General features: G+C 55.3%; 1 protein-coding gene across 3 annotated transcripts in view; it reads left to right on the top strand.

Moving 5' to 3' along the window:
• Nucleotides 1–2183: 2183 nt before the first annotated feature.
• Nucleotides 2184–16024, top strand: part of ARAP1 (ArfGAP with RhoGAP domain, ankyrin repeat and PH domain 1) — a 41941-nt gene continuing 28100 nt past the window's right edge. For all 3 annotated transcript variants that reach the window (XM_028486083.2, XM_028486082.2, XM_055083242.1), the window contains exons 1-5: nucleotides 2184–2692; nucleotides 13966–14135; nucleotides 14717–14784; nucleotides 15397–15527; nucleotides 15669–15824. In XM_028486083.2, the coding sequence (XP_028341884.1) occupies nucleotides 2184–2692; nucleotides 13966–14135; nucleotides 14717–14784; nucleotides 15397–15527; nucleotides 15669–15824 (1034 nt within the window). The remainder of the gene's footprint in view (nucleotides 2693–13965; nucleotides 14136–14716; nucleotides 14785–15396; nucleotides 15528–15668; nucleotides 15825–16024) is intronic.

Genomic DNA, 16024 nt, shown 5'->3' with positions numbered 1-16024 from the left:
TGGTATGCGGGCCTTCCTCTGTTGTGGCCTCTCCCGTTGCGGAGCACAGGCTCCGGACGCGCAGGCTCAGCGGCCATGGCTCACGGGCCCAGCCGCTCCGCGGCATGTGGGATCCTCCCAGACCGGGGCGCGAACCCGGTTCCCCTGCATCGGCAGGCGGACGCGCAACCACTGCGCCACCAGGGAAGCCCCTACCTGTACTGTTTTAATTGCCATGGTTTTATGTTTTAATATGTGGTGAGGCTGATTCTCACTCTTTACCCTTCCTTTGCCCCACTCCCTCACTTCCAGAATTTTCCTGGCTCTTCCTGCTTGTTTGTTTTTCCACATGAACTTTCAAATAAACTTGTCTAGCCACCACCCGCCCCCCCGCCCCCCCAATTCTGTGTGTGTGCTTAGCAGGATAGTGCATATTTATAAATTAACTGAGAATTAATATCTTTATGATGTTCTTTATCCAGGAGAATATTATGTCTTTCTATCTGTCCAGCTCTTCTTTTTGCCCCTAAATAACACTGCACATTTTTCTCACTATAAATCCTGAACATTTCTTTTTTAAAGTTTTATTTATTTATTTATTTATGGCTGCATTGGGGCTTCGTTGCTGCACACGGGCTCTCTCTAGTTGCCGTGAGCGGGGGCTACTCTTTGTTGTGGTGCTCAGGCTTCTCGTAGCAGAGCTTCTCTTGCTTCTCTTGTGGAGCATGGGCTCTAGGCACATGGGCTTCAGTAGTTGTGGTGCGTGGGCTCAGCGGTTGTGGCTCGCGGGCTCTAGAGCGCAGGCTCAGTAGTTGCGGCGCACGGGCCTAGTTGCTCTGCGGCATGTGGGATCTTCCCAGACCAGGGCTTGAACCCACGTCCCCTGCATTGGCAGGCGGATTCTTAACTACTGGGCCACCAGGGAAGCCCGATCCTACAATTTCTTATTAAGTTTATTCTTGGTGGTTTTTATTTTGTGATGCTATTAAAAATGAGGTCTTTCATCCTGGTTTCTCCCTGGTTATTGCTTATAAATATCGATTCTGTTATATTAATTTTGAGCCCAGCTATCTTACTAAATTCTTTTATTGTTTGTAATAGTTTCTCAGCTGAGCTTCTCGGGTTTTCCACCTCAAAACTCATATTATTGTTAAGTAATAGATTAACTCTTCTTTCCCAATTTTTATACCAATGATATATTTTTGTTGTCTAGAACTTTTATGATGATGGAAGTTTTTCTACTGTTTTTCCATTAAGCAAAGTGCTGGTTTTTATTTTAAGGAAGTGTTGATCCATTTCCATTTTACTGATACTGCAATTTTTGTTTAAGTATGCTGGATATTGAGTTTTATCATATGCCTCTTTAGTATCTGTGAAGATGAACAGATAACTTTTTTCTTTTGATCTGTTAATCACTGCTTTGCATCATCTGTTCCTTGACTCTTGCCAGGTCAGGAGTTCTTGAGTATTGGTAGGGGACCTTAGTCCCCATTGCCTAGTGCAAGGCTATTTTGAAAGAACAAATGAATGAATGGCCTTTCCTATACATTCCCCCCTGTCCCTCCTTGGGGGTGGGAGGGGTTGCTCACTCACAGGACCAGGACCCCAGAGGCTGTGTGATGCTGGGTTGCCTCATCTCCTGGAGTATTCTGCTTCCTCCAGGGGCATGGAGGTGGGGGTAAGGCTCAACCCACAGACTGGGCCTGCAGGGGGACCAGCAGTGGTATCCCTCAATCCCACCTATGCTTGCTAACCCCTGGGCCTGGCCCTCAGCTGGAAACTGGCACCTCAGAAGGAATTGGGTCCTTGCCTGGGTCTTGCAGCGGGCGGGAGGGAATGTGTGTGCAGACATAGCCACAGCAGTGGCCAAGGCTGTGGATGGGGGTTCGGGTAGTACCAACTCTGAAGGTCCTGGAGGGCTTCCTAGAGGAGCTGGATGCTAGGAGGCCACAGGGGTGGGGTGTCAGGTTTCAGGCAGTGGGAGAAGCCTCCATGTTCAGAGACCAGGCAGTACCTGGCCTTGTCTCGCACATGGGACACAGGGGAGAGGGCTTAAACACAGAGCTTACCCCATGGCATGGGAAAGCCACAGAGAATTGTTGACTGGGGACCTATACCTGGGCAACCATGCCTCTGACCTGTGCCTATGTATCTCTTCCAGGTCTGGACAGAGTCCTGCTGGCTGGCTTCTGCTGACAGGAACCATGGCAGAGGCCGGGGATGGGGCCCTATCGGTGGCCGAGTGGCTGCGGGCACTGCACCTGGAGCAGTACACCAGGCTCTTTGAGCAGCACGGACTGGTGTGGGCCACAGAGTGCCAAGGCCTCAGCGATGCCCGCCTGGTGGACATGGGCATGCTGCTCCCCGGCCACCGCCGCCGCATCCTGGCTGGGCTGCTCCGTGCCCACACACCCCCAGCCCCTGCACCCCGCCTGACCCCACGGCCCGTGCCCATGAAGCGTCATGTCTTCCGCTCACCACCTGTGCCCACCACTCCACCGGAGCCACTGCCCACAGCTGGAGAGGATGAGGGGCTACCCACTGCCCCACCCATCCCTCCCCGGAAGAACTGCCTTCCACCCGCCTGCTTCTCCCCCCGATCCACATCTGCCCCAGACCCTGTGCTGCCCCCGCTGCCTGCCAAGCGGCATTTGACAGAGCTCAGCGTTCCGCCCGTGCCCCCCCGCACTGGGCCCCCCCGCCTGCTGGTGAGGTGAGTGGATGCCGTCCAGAATGGAGGAACATGGGCAGAGGATCTAGAGGGTTGAGGGGGAGTCTGTGGCCTTTGCCACTAGGGTAAGAAAGGCACCTTGGTGGAGGGAACAGCATGTGCAAAGCTCAGAGGTGGGAAGCACCGTCCTCAGGTGCTCTGAGCAGACAGTGTGGCTGAACTGTTGTGTGAGCAAGGGTGGGTTCGTGGATGGCGCTGGTGGGACATGCTGTGAAGGCCAGGTGGGGAGCCCAGGGAGGTTTTAGGCAGAGCGATCGGATGAAAGCTGAGTACGGAAAGGATGACCCCAGCTGCTGGTAAGGTTGATGGGGGAGGAGGCTGGGAGACTAGTGAGAGGGCACAGGGCCAGGTGGGAGGCCCCCGCTCAGGCTGTGCTAGTGAGACTGGAGAGAAGTAGGCAGACTGGAGTGAGAGGTCGGCCCTAGTGTGGACAGGACTTGGGGACGGCCTGGGCATGAGCAGAGAGGGAGAGAGGAGGCGCATGGCATCCAGGTTCCCATCTTGGGTAGATGGTGGTGCAGTCCCTGATCTGGGACCTGGCCACAGGCGGGAGTTTGGGAGGAAGTCTGGAGTTCAGTTTGGGGCCTGGTGAGTATGAGATACTGGGAGACCAGAGTGCGTTTCTCAAGTCAGGAGGTAGCATGTGGAGGAAATGGGAAGTCTAGAATGAAGAACTCGTGCTGGGGGACGCAGCAACTGCCCTGGGCCTGGTGCTGGTGCTCCCGTCTTCCCCTTTCACAGTGCTCCTGCCAAATGTCACCCGATCCTGGAGACACTTCTCAGGCCACATCCTACTCACCCTCCCTGCTCCCCAGAACTGTTTTCTCCCCTCCTAGCTCCTGGTACTCCTTGTTTTCTTGAGTATCCTCCTAATTCTGTGGACACGCCATTTAACCTCCTTTACATATGCCCTCCCTTCCTGCCATTTGCTGGGGTGCCCAGCTTGGAGGAGCATCCCCAAGTATGGCTGGATATGTGGGGTGTAATGGAGCTTTATTGCAGCTCTTGGCCTAGTCAGCCTAATCTGGGAAGGCTTCTTGGAGGAGGAAGAGATGTGCAGAGAGAGGTCTCCTGGTCCCTGTTACTGTTGGGCACTGTGCTGGGTGCTTTGCTCACATGCTCTCGTTTGATCCCTGCTCAAGTGCTCCGGGGCATTTGTGTCCTGTTTTCAAGCAGAGAAACTAAGGCTCAGAGAAGGGAGGGGGTCACTGGCTGGATCCATGCCAAGTATATGCTAGGGGAGCCCCCGTGGGGAGGGTCTGGGAGGTTTTCCTCACCCAGAGAGGGGCATAAAGTAAAGGGATCTTCAAAGCCAAGCCAGAGCTGTGGTGTTTTGAGATTTGACGGGTGAAAGCACAAAAAGTTTATTGTGCCTTTCCTGGGTTCACACAACTGGGAGCAGCACTGGGGTCCCCCGGGAGCCTGGCTTATAGCCTGGACTGGAGTTTCCTGGTGCCACTGCACCCTCTAGTGGCCACTTTCCTGCATGTAGGAGTAATTTCTATTTCCTTTAACTCCATCATTAGGATGGAGTGTGTGTCTGTGTGTCTCTCTGTCTATTTGCTTGTCTCTGGGGGTTGGGAGTGGGTGAACAAGGGCAGGAGGCAGGGCCCTGTCCATAGGAAGTTCACGAAGGCTGAGGAGGCAAAAACCCCAGTCGAGGAGTGGAGGCCTGGGTTCCTGCCTAGAAGGCAGGATACCTGAGCAGGTCCAGCTGGCTCCATGACTCTGATTAGGAGCTGCCCCTCTGGGCCTGTTTCCCCATCAGGTGTCCTCCTTGGCCCTCCATGGCCCTCCTGGTACTGACATCTGAATTCAGGAGACTTTCTGGGTAGAGCAAAGGTCCTATCTTCACCCCACGGTACCAGGCCCCACTGTCAGATCCTCAGTCTGAACTTAGCCAATGTCTGGGAGAGGCCAGACTCCCATGGTCAGGAGTCCGGCCCCTTGTAGCTAGAGGACCCAAAATTCATTCTGTGCTCACAGAATTTGTAGGCAATTACTCCTTGCAATTTGGGGCTGTTCCTTAGGGCAGAGTGGCAGGTGAGCTGCCAAGCCTGGCTTTCTGTGTCCTGGGGTCTTTGACATTTGGAATTGTGGGCATCTGCAGTCCTAGCATCCTGGGCTCGCAAGGTGTACAGTCTTTAAAGCCCAGAGGGAGAAAAACTAAGGGTGGACAGAGCCTCACATATGTGTAACAGGCGAAGGCTGGGCAGGTTTGGGGCGAGGATGGAGCCTGACTGGCTACCCTGTCCCCTCATAGCCCCTTTCTATGACTCCAGGCTCCGTGGTGCACAGTGGAAGACTGCTCAGCGTGGCCTGCTCCTTCCCCCCTTGCAGGAGTCCCCGCTTCCTGATGTGGCCTTCCTGTCCTTGCCTGCACCCTCTAGTGATGAGGGTCTCACCCTCTCAATCATAGGGCCTCTTACACCAGATCAGGTGGTGACTGAGGGAGCATTTTTGCCTGGCTCCGGTCCATCACTGGGCTCCCCAGCAGAATTTGGGATTTAGTAACTCCACATGAGGGCATGCCTGGCCAGTTTGTGTGTGTGCACCCATAGGCGTGTGTCTGTCAGGGTAGTAGCGTGTCTGTGTATTTTTGCATCCGCACATGTTCTAAGGGAGGCGATGTATGATCCTAACATATGCACGCAGGTGAGGATTTATACAGTTTCAGTGGTGACTTGCTGTAGTGTGTGCAAATTTATCAAGGCCTGTGTGCACACATACACGTGCCCATGCGTACTGGTATTGTGGAGACTCCAACAGCGTGAGTGTATTTGTGAGTGCGTGTGATGTGGGTGGTGAATTGGCATGTGTGTTATTTGTGTACTGTCAGGTGTGAGCCAGTGTGTGCTTGTGCTGTGTTTGCACGTGCTGCCAAGAGGCTGAGCCCCCTAGAATGTCAGCTCCATTAGTGCTCAGATGCTTGTCAGTTTCATCTACGACTGAATCCCCAACATCTGAAACAGTGCCAGGTGCCTAATAGGCACTCAGCAAGTGTTTGCTGTGTTAGTGAATAGATGAGGCCTGCATCTATTTGAGCTTCTGTACTGCCAGGTGCTGAGCACATGTGCTACCCGCGCTGACTCAGCCCCTAGTGGACACTGGACAGTAGGGTTACAGGACACCCCAAATCCCTTCCCACTACCCAATCTCTGTCACCCCAGGCCTCTTAGAAAGGGAGAGACTTCAAGGGAGGCAGGCAGAAGAGGAGCAGGGATGGGGTCCTCTCCCCTCTGCGCCAGCTGGGTCAGGACTCTCAGAACCAGGTTCATTATTCTGCCTGGCCTGGGAGGACCCCATTGCACCCTCAAAGGGTCTGCACACCCACCATCACTTACACCTGTCATAGGGAACTAGCTGACAAGTCCAGAGATGCTGAGAAACTTGTTCAAAGTTACACAGCCCAGTGCAGGGGAAGCTGATGTTCAAACCCTGCCTCCTGGCCTGGGACTGTCTACTCAGCTTTAAGTCTCATAGATGTGAACCCTCTGAGCCTGCTTCCCTGAGCATGGCAGAGAGGTCATTGCTGATCCAGGGCTCCAGGGTCACCCTGCAGAGCCCCTCCTAGGCTGCTCTGGGCCTCTGTTTCCTCCTCTGATACCTGGATGTCTGGAGATACCTTGGGAAGAGGGAGTATTTGTCCAGACGGGACAGCTACCGGCTAGAGTCACAGTGCAAGGCCTCGCACCTGTGCCCTCGACCACCCTGCAGCCCAGCCAATCCCTGATTTTCCTGAAGGCTGATCACTTGTTGCCAGGGCAGAACTTGCTCCCTTTAGAGAGCCTCTTTCCCAGCTTCTCTGGGCCTCCTTGTGGGCATGGGGAGGGGCCAGCCAGGGCCAGGGCCTTCTGGGTGTCCACTCTGTAAGGTCCTGCTAGATGGCACTGGGGTGGCTTGTCCACTCACTCCAGCTGGGTTGGGGGGGGCAGCCTGGGGGCGGAGAGGAAGTGTCTGTCCCAGGGGATTCTGGGTGACTTTTCTCTCTGTCTCAGTCTGTGTTTTCAGGAAGTGTGTGTGTTGGCCAGGGCTGCAGGGGGGCGGGGGGAGGCGGAGAGCAGGAAGCTAGAGGAGACCAGAGCTGGATTCAGACACAGACACACACGTACACGTACACACACTCACTCATTCTCCCGGACAGACCCACAATTACACACAGGAACACACACTCAGACAAGTGATCACAGACACTCAGACCCAAATCACGGGTGCACAGAGCCATGCCTGGACCCAGACGTGGCCTCAGACATACCCAGGGAGTGGGGCTGGGCTGTCTGTGAGACCAGCCCAGGTCGGACACAGGCTGCACAGGCAGGGAACGGCACACGCTGGGCCCGGCTGACCAGAGCCACAGGAGTCCTCGGGCCCCGGACCCAGAGGGCGTCAGAGGGTGAGCGAGGGGCCGCCTTGGGCTGGGCTGTCGGCCAAGGGAAGGTGGGGGAGGCTCCTCTGGCGGGCCTGGGAGGGCAGGAATCCCTGTCTGTCTGTCTGCCACCTCTCCGCAGGCTGGGTTTTCTGTGCTGGTCTCCTCCCCCTCCGTTTTTTACTCTCAGAATTTTCTGTCTTCTTTCACTTTCTCTACATTTTCTGTTTTTCTCCTGCCCTTTCCTTTTCTCCCCTCTCTGCCCTGGGCTTTCCAGGTCTCCATCTCTCCATAAACCTCTCTCCCGGGTCTGCTGGGAGCCCTCCGGGGCCTGTTTTCTGGGCTGCACAGACTGCTCCTTTGTGGGGTCTCTGCCCTTCAGGGATCTGGTGCTGATCTCGGTTCTGGCTCCCTGCACCCCACTGAGGATTGCCTCCAGAGGCTTAGGTGACTTCTCTCAGGGTCAAATTCAAGGGTGCTGTGGCTCTGGGCAGCTCCTACCAGAGCCCCCTTTCTCTCCCCCCAGTCCAGGTGATAGGAAGGCCTGCCAAGGGCTGGCACTTAGCTGGTGACTTCCTATCCCTCCTTCCAGGGCTGGTGGTGTGGTGGGGGTGGCTGTGTCATTGGGGGGCTCCCCCCAATTGCTGTGATCCCTAATGAGCTCAATAACCCTGTGCTTGGGCCACTGGGAACATAGAGATTCCTCTAACCAGGTCCTGTCTGTGTACCTGGCCCTGCCCTGTGCCCTTGGCTCACCTTTCCATAGGGCCCAGCAGACACCTGCACCTTCTCCTCCAGCCAGGCTAGCCCTGGGATGGGGGGAGAGGGACTAGTACAGTTGTGAGCCACCTGAAGGGTGAACTTCCTCCCCCCACTGCCTTCACAAGCCAGCACAGTGTCAGACTTGGGAAGCAGGAAGAGCTGCCATGGGAGACCTGGGCCTCAGCCCTTTCCTGCCCATGACAACAAGACTCCCAACTGTGTGAGCTTAGAGGAGGGAGCAGTTTGGGTGGACTTCCTGGTGAAGGAGGTGTGTCCTGAGCACAGGGGAGTCGATGATCCGGGTCATCTGGGGATTAAACAAAAAAAGACTCCCAGCAGGATGTCTGGCACATAGGGAGCACTTAGCAAGTGGTAGCTATATTGTTCCAGGGTGAAGTACAAAATGCTGGGTGAAACCTTGGTTTTAAGGGTGGATGCCAGGTCAGTCGGGCACTGCTGTCTGGAGGGATGGAGAGCTGCTGACCTCCAGTAATCAGTATGTGAGTGGGGCGATGGTCATTCATTCATTCAGAACACAGTCAAGGAGGCCCCCTCTGTTTTGGGTGATGCTGTGGCATGGAGAGGGATTGGCCTGAGGGGACTCACAGCATATGCAAAAGCTGAGAGGCATACCGCAGACATCACATCTAAGCAAGTGAGACCCCAAGAAGGGCTTTCTCTGCTGTGGCTTGGGCAGAAGTAAATAGGACAGAGCCTGGAAAGCGCTAGAGGGGCTGACCCTTGGGCCTCATGATAGAGAAGGAAGGACGAGGGCAGCCACGGAGGAAGAAAGAAACATAGGGCTGAGGCCTGGGCCCCAAGTAGGACGAGGAAGTGGGCAGTTGGGAAAGATTGCCCCTGTGGGAAGAGGAGGTCAGAAGAGGAGGCAGATGTGTCCAAATCAGAGTCTGATCCCACCTCTTGGCCCTGCTGGTGAAAATCCAGGAGCTGGGTTTGGGCTGGGTCCCTCCAAGGCCTGTGTGACTCTGTAGGGGGAAAGTCCTGATTCCAGGACAGGGTATAGATCTGGGTCCTTGGTCCCCTGAGGTCAGTTCAGTGAAGCAAACATTGACAGATACAACTATGCTGAGTGCTCAGAAGTGTGGGGACTGGAGAAGCCTCAGGAGGCCCCTGGGGCATGAAGGGAGGTGCAAAGTGGAGGGGGAAGATGTATGATCTGCACCTTTGGAAGGAGGAGTAGGAGATGGCCAGATGGAGTTGCGTTCCTGGCGGAAGGAACAACATATGCAAAAGCCTGGAAGTATGCATTTATGGAATGCAGCTCAGTCAAGGATGGCTGGAACGTAAGAGTGGATCAGTTCAAGGCCAGCCTGAGATATTCAGGCTGCCCCACTCTGCAGCCCTGCCCATCTGCCCTTATGGTGATTGACATAAATAGAAAGGAGTGAAGGGAGAGCCAGGGGCCACCCTGGAGGAGAGGGCTATGGGACAGGTTCCTGGCCCATCCTGTGGGGCCTGAGCCTCCTTCAGCCACAGGCAGGGTGAGAAAGTAGTGCTGGTGACATGTGGCAGTTGGCTCTCCTTACTGAATTATCAGTGAGCCTGGAAGCAGACCAGAGAGGAACCTGAGGCTCAGAGGTAAAGTGACCTGCTTTGTAAGGACACAAACTGATGTGAGGTCTAGCTGGGATGCAAGCCCAGACCCACCTGGCTGCAAAGCTCTGTCTCTTACCTACAGTGACCACAAATCTCATTTCGTCCAGGACAGGCCTGCTTACACCTGTTGCCCTGGCATAGTTATTAATAGGGCCTCTTTTAACTCTCAGAAATGTTCTGGTTTATATGATTAATTATATGGTCACTCTACTCTTACCCATTCTGGCTCGGGACCCTCATATATCCCTCAACCCCCAGATACAAGGTTGGCTGTGTGTATTTGCCCTAAACCAATAAAACAAACCTTCTTAGGCTGAGGGCCCAGGCTGGAGTGGGCCCTACCCAGGAGTGCCCAGATCCATATGTCACTTGGATAGAGGAGAAAGGGGCTGAAGGAGCAGAGGAGCCAGGAATGAGGGGCAGGGGGTGAGCAGCTCTGTGTGGGCATCTTGGAGGCTACCTAGAAGAGGCCCATTGAGCCGTATTAGGTACAGATAGGCTTTCCATGGACTGAGATGTAAGGAGAGGGCAGGGAGATGCAGGCAGGAGGAAGTGGTGTGAGCAAAGGCTCATAGGAGGGACCACTGAGTCCTTGCTCAGGTTTGGGGCTGATCTTCTGGTCTTGTGGGGTCAGAGATCAGTGGGGAACATCCCAGCTGGACCTTAGCTGCAGACTGGAGCTGGGGCTGCTCTAAGGGGTGCAGGCACTGAGTGGCCAGGACTCTGGCTGGGTTAGGGTCATTCTGTGGGCACTGCCCCTTCCCCTGGGATTTTCCCACATCCGTGCCTTCCTGATACCACTTCTCCTTTCCTGGGCCTGGCTCTGACTCAGCATGACCCTGGTCCCCTGTGGTAGGCAGGCGGGGGATCAGCTTGGAGGCTTCCTGGAGGAGGTGTCTAGAATGAGGTTGGGAGGCCCATGGGGCCCCCTTGCTCCCACCTTCTTGGCACATAGCCCTCTTCCTGCAAAGGCTTTACTGGGAGAGGAGCCCTTAGCGTCTGTTCCCCTCTCCTTTCTTACCGTGGTAACACGGCCATCAGAGCTGTGATCACATTTCCTTTTGGATGGAACATCAACCCTAGAGCTTCCTGGATCCTGAGTTGGGTGGCCAGTGTGAGAAGAGGGGCCTCAGAGAAGCCCTCAGATCCTGGCTGTGGCCTCCTCATTTGCCACTGGTGGTTGAGCTTTCAGCTGTGGTGCTGGACTTCCTGGGTGCAAATCCCAGCTGTGGGACCAAGGACAAATTACTTCGTGTCTCTGTGCCTCCGTTTCCTCATCTGTAAAGTGGGAATAGCAATAAACCATACATTATTGAATGAATGAATCCGCGTAAAGCACCTAGAAGACAGCTGGGAAAACACACACACACATAATTAATAAGAATTAATTAATCCAGGTCTTCATTTATTTATTCATCCCTGCTGAGTGCTGGGCATACAGTAGTGAAGAAGGTGGGTGTGGCACTTGTCTTAGGGAACCCACATGCTGGGGAGCCAGGCCTCAGGAAGGGCAGAACCCTCTCATATGATCAGGCAGTGATGGGGGAGGACTGGGGGCCAGAGATGGGAGGACCGATGCCGCTTGGGCTCCGAGGATACTCTGTTGCCATCACCTTTGCCTCAGCACTGGCCCTCAGTCCTGCAGGGAGGTGGGGAGCCAGGCCCACTCAGCCTGCTTGGTATTGGAAGGGCAGAGCCTGTCCCCCCTGCTCTGAGCCAGTCTGACTGGTCCTGGTCCAACAGCTTGGAGCTCTGCTATCAGCTTATCACAGGCTGGGCCCCCAAGGGCCCCTTCCTCTTGGAGTCTGGGAGACTGCATGGTCTCCAAGGACATTGTACTTGACTAGCTAGGGGGCCGACACCGCAGGTCATGCCCTTGGGCCTATGTGTACTCACTCAGCCTTTCATTTGCTTCTCTCCACACCCTGTCGGCCAACCTATCCACCTACCCATCCACCCCCTACCCACCCATCCAACATGCTCTTGTTGCCCACTCAGCCAGGCCCTCTGGGTGGGCTATGGGGATAAAGAGTCAAGTCCAAGGCTGCCCCTGCCCTAAAGAGACTCAGGGTCAAGTCGGGGAGACAGCCTCGTACAGTGTCCATCAGGGGGTCTTCGTAGGTCCAGCTAAACCCCTACCCTAGGCCCACTTGGCATCAGATTCCCTGAGAAGCATATATAGAGGGAATAACTGGCCACTAGGATAGCAGCAGGTCTTCCTCTGCTGTGGGGTCCTTGTGGCAGTCAGTGCCACTGTCCACACATCTGTCCAGGAGCTGTTCTCTGTGGTCCTCCAGGGTGCAGCTCAGGGATGAGGGATGAGACTCAGCCAACAGGTGTGGGCGCCACCCTGGCTTAGAGAACTCTTGCCCCAAGGGGCCAATATGTCTTCTAACAACCGCACAAGTGTGGTTTCAGGTCCCTGCACAGGCTGTGCCCGGTTACGAGCCACCACACTCTGGGAAGTCCAAAGCTCCGACTTCTCTCCCAGGTCAAGAGACCACTTACAGTTTCTCCTAGTCTAGGTGCAGTTCCACACTCAGGCCACTTTTGCCAAAGGCACTCTTGCCTCAGAGCATGGCTGACATACCACTTTTAGCAGGTTTCTAGGGGGAAAAAGTTTTTTTGTTCATTCTTTACCCTTGGAGAGGAAGGAGATAGGGTGCAGGGTAATGTGGAAGTAGCCAGGTGTCCTAAGAAGCACCCAGACTGTGGAGTCAGGGTTCAGGTCCTGGCTTAGATGCTAGCACAGTACCTGGCACAAAGGAGGGAGGTACTAAAAAGCAAAAGTTACTTGGAATAATTCATCTAAAGCTCATATCAGAGGGGAACATGGGCAGGGCCTGGAGGAGCAGGAAGGAGGGGTCAGGAAAGACTTTCAGAGAAGGGGCACTTGAGTAAGAAGTTAAAGAATGAGTAGATGTTCTCTGATCAGAGACCAGGGAGCAAGGTATTCCTGCAGGAGGCAACAGCAGGAGGAAAGGCCTGGCATCGTGGTCATGCACCAGCCCTTCCTTGCTTTCTCGGTGGTCACACACTGTCAGCCACTGCCAGGAACACTGGGGCAGTAGACCAGGCTGAAATCACCAGTGAAGAAAGTTGCCCATCTGCTCGATGCTCCTCCTCAGCCCCTGCTGGACTCTGGCAGAGACAGCAGTTGGGGCCACGCTTCTAGAGCTCAGGCACCTGTTGCAGCTGGTGGTCTCCGTGCATCCTGTGTGCTGATGCACGGCACGCCTTGTCTTGGTTAATCCTCCAGCCACCCTGCCACAACAGTTTTGTAGTCCTCATTTTACAGAAGAGGAAACTGAGGCTCAGAAAGGCTAGGTGCTTGCCCCAGGACACACAGGAACTGAGACTGAGGCAAGGTTGAAACCCACGTCTCTGATGTCCTTTGGAGACATTCTGCCTGCAGGAAGCAGTGCGATCTGTGCGGAGACAGACAGACAGGAGCACTGTGGCCGTGGGAGTTCAGGCACCTTGAACCTGGCCTTGGAGTCAGAGAAGGCTTCTGGGGGGAGTGATAGCAGGGATGAGAAGTGTGGTGGGTTCAGGTGAGTTTGAGGGGTCCCGGGGGATGGTGAATATTCAAGACAAGAGAGAAGATGGTCTTGATCTAGATCTAGAGACCCATGGCTCACGGCCTCAGGACTTGGTTTCTAAGGCTCTGTTCTGTGCCCTTGGCCTCGATGCCCATTTTAGTCCTGCGCCATCCATTCTCCAACAAACGCCTTCTTATCCTTAAAAGTTCAGGTCCAGGGACTTCCCTGGTGGCACAGTGGTTAAGAATCCGCCTGCCAATGCAGGGGACACGGGTTCGGTCGCTGGTCCGGGAAGATCCCACACGCCACGGAGCAACTAAGTCCATGCGCCACAACTACCGAGCCTGTGCTCTAGAGGCCGTGAGCCACAGCTACTGAGCCTGCATGCCACAGCTACTGAAGCCCGTGTGCCTAGAGCCCGTGCTCCGCAACAAGAGAAGCCACTGCAATGAGAAGCCCACGCATCGCAACGAAGAGTAGCCCCTGCTTGCTGCAACTAGAGAAAGCCCATACGCAGCAACAAAGACCTAAGGCAGCCAAAAATAAAAATAAATAAATTAAAAAATATATAAATAAATAAAAGCTCAGGTCCAGCCTTCCCTGACTCCCAGGCTAGGATGCAAACCACCCCCCACCCCTTTCTGGTCTTCATCTCTCTTTTAGAGTGGAGACCCAGTGGGTACATGTGGCTAAAAGTTAGCACTTTGGGGACAGGTGACCCTGTCCCAGCAAGGCAGGGCCAGCTCATGAAGCCAAAGAAGGTACCTGCTCTGGAGAGCTTGGAGGGTTTGGGGCAGGGGAGTGAGGCAAGGAGGGCTCTGGCTGAGTATGTGGAACAAATGAGTTGTGCTGCTGTTCATGTGAGCTGGGGGGGCGCAGTGGGTTTGAGTCCTGGTTCTGTCGCAGTGTCGCTGGCGCAGTGACTCAGCCGCACTGAACTTGATGCCCAACTTTTGGTCTGTTCCCAGCCTTCCTGCCAAGGAAGAAGAGTTACTGTCACCGCCACCATCATTACCTCCCCAGCCAGAGCCTGAGGAGCCCCCGGCCACCTTCCCCCGGGGGCCTCCCCAGCCCCCATCTCCACCTCCCACCCGCCCAGAGATTCCCCCGAAGCCTCTCCGCCTGCTCCCGGAGTTTGGTGAGTGCCGTAGCAAAGCATGGGGCTCTGGGTGGGTGGCCTGGGATCAGGGCTGGAGAGTCTGCAAGGGCGTGAGGATCGTGCTCCCCTTTCTGTTGGGCCCTGCCACTGACCCACTATGTGGCCCTGGACAGGTGAGCATCCTTCCCTTCCTCCTCAGAATGGAGACAGCACCCAGCTCTCTGACCTATTGACTGTTAGGTGTGGGCAGATGGCAGACTACTTGATTTGCCCATGGCTTAAAGTCTGGGACTGTTTTCCATGGTCATGGGCAGTTTGCTTTTCCTTGGATTGTCCATTTTTTCTTGTCTCGATTCTTGTTGCTTTTTTTTAGCCTTTCTAAGACAGTCCCTACCCTGACCCCCAAGCTTGCTGCCCAGTCAGACCTCCCTGTGATGGCCTGGCCTCTCCTTTGGCCGCCCCCTAGTGCTGTCCTGTGAAGCCCCGAGAATATAAATAGTACTTCCTGTCCTTTGTGCCTTTTTTTGAAAGCCAAGCCAGGGTGGAGCAGGGTCTTTCTTAGGCTGGGGGAGGCCAGGCTTCTTTGCCTCTGAGTCTCCCCCTCCCCTCTATCTCCCCAGATGACCCTGACTACGATGAGGTCCCAGAGGAGGGGCCGAGGGCCCCAGCTGCCGTGATGACCAAGAAGGTGGGTCAGGCAGTGGTTAGGGTTTGGGCTGTCTGCCTGTCAGCATGGAGGGTGGGCTACCCAGGTGCCTTTCAGACCCTGGGGACCACCAGCTAGAGAGTAGGTAGCCGGCTCCCTGGAGAGTTTCCTTCCCCTTCACTGTCTTGCTCTGTGGGGGTCTGGGGGCTCTGGTTTGTGGCTCCAGATCCAGTCTTCAGCTGCATCTGGATGGCTGTGTGGCCCCTTCTCTCCCTTGGTGTTTGGAGCACATCTGTCTTGGGGTGTCTGTCCCTCTGTCTCTGTTTCACTTTCTGTGTCCCCGTGTCACCCTCTCTCTGAGTGCCTTAACTCTCCATCCATGTGTCTTTTTCTCTATCCCTTTCTCTTTCTGTCTTTGTCTCTCACCTGGGCCCGTGACTGCACTGGTTTTCTCTGTCCCTGTGACGCCGTCTCCCTGGGTCCCTGTGCAGACTGCTGGGGGCTGGGGAGGAGAGGAGTGTGAGGAAAGAGAAGTAAATGTGCAGAGTTGTGTGGGTCCAGGATGGAGTGGACAGAGGGGGATGTGGCAGCCCCTAGTTGGGTGTGATCTGGGGCTTGAAGGGGAGCATGACACTGAGCGGGTCTGGGGAGCAGGAGGAGCCCCCAGTGAGCCAAGTCCCTCGGGCCGTGCGCGTGGCCAGTCTGCTGAGCGAGGGGGAGGAACTGTCCGGGGACGACCAAGGGGATGAAGATGAGGATGACCATGCCTACAAGGGCATCCCCAAGTAAGCGTCCTCTTCTCTCGGGTGGTTCTCCCACCCATCTATCCTCCTTCCCCAAGCCTGGCCCAGCCTCTCCATCTCCTCCGCCCCTACACCATGGGAGTCCCCACTCTGGCCTCCTCATTCTCTCTCTTCTCCCCCCAGTGGTGGATGGCACACCAGCAGCCTGAGCTCATCCTTGCCCAGCAGCCTCCTGATCCCTGATCTCCCACCGCACCCCATGGACGGGCTGCCTGTGGGCCCCACCCCCAGCCCACCAGTCATCAAGGCTGGCTGGCTGGACAAGAACCCACCGCAAGGGTGAGTGAGGCCTTTTGGGTCCTACTGGTGCTCTGCATGGTGTGGGCTCTAGTATACTGGTATCGCGGATCAGAAAACCAGAGGGGACAAGGTTATTGGAGCAGGTCTCCCTCCAGGCAGTCTGTAACTGCCGATCATCCCCACCAGACCTATGCTTTTTTTTTTTTTTTTTTTTTTTTTTTTGTGGTACGCGGGCCTCT

The sequence above is a fragment of the Physeter macrocephalus genome, unplaced genomic scaffold (assembly GCF_002837175.3).
Source record: "Physeter macrocephalus isolate SW-GA unplaced genomic scaffold, ASM283717v5 random_694, whole genome shotgun sequence".
Lineage (NCBI taxonomy): Eukaryota > Metazoa > Chordata > Mammalia > Artiodactyla > Physeteridae > Physeter > Physeter macrocephalus.
This window is presented reverse-complemented; position numbering and strand designations above follow the sequence as displayed.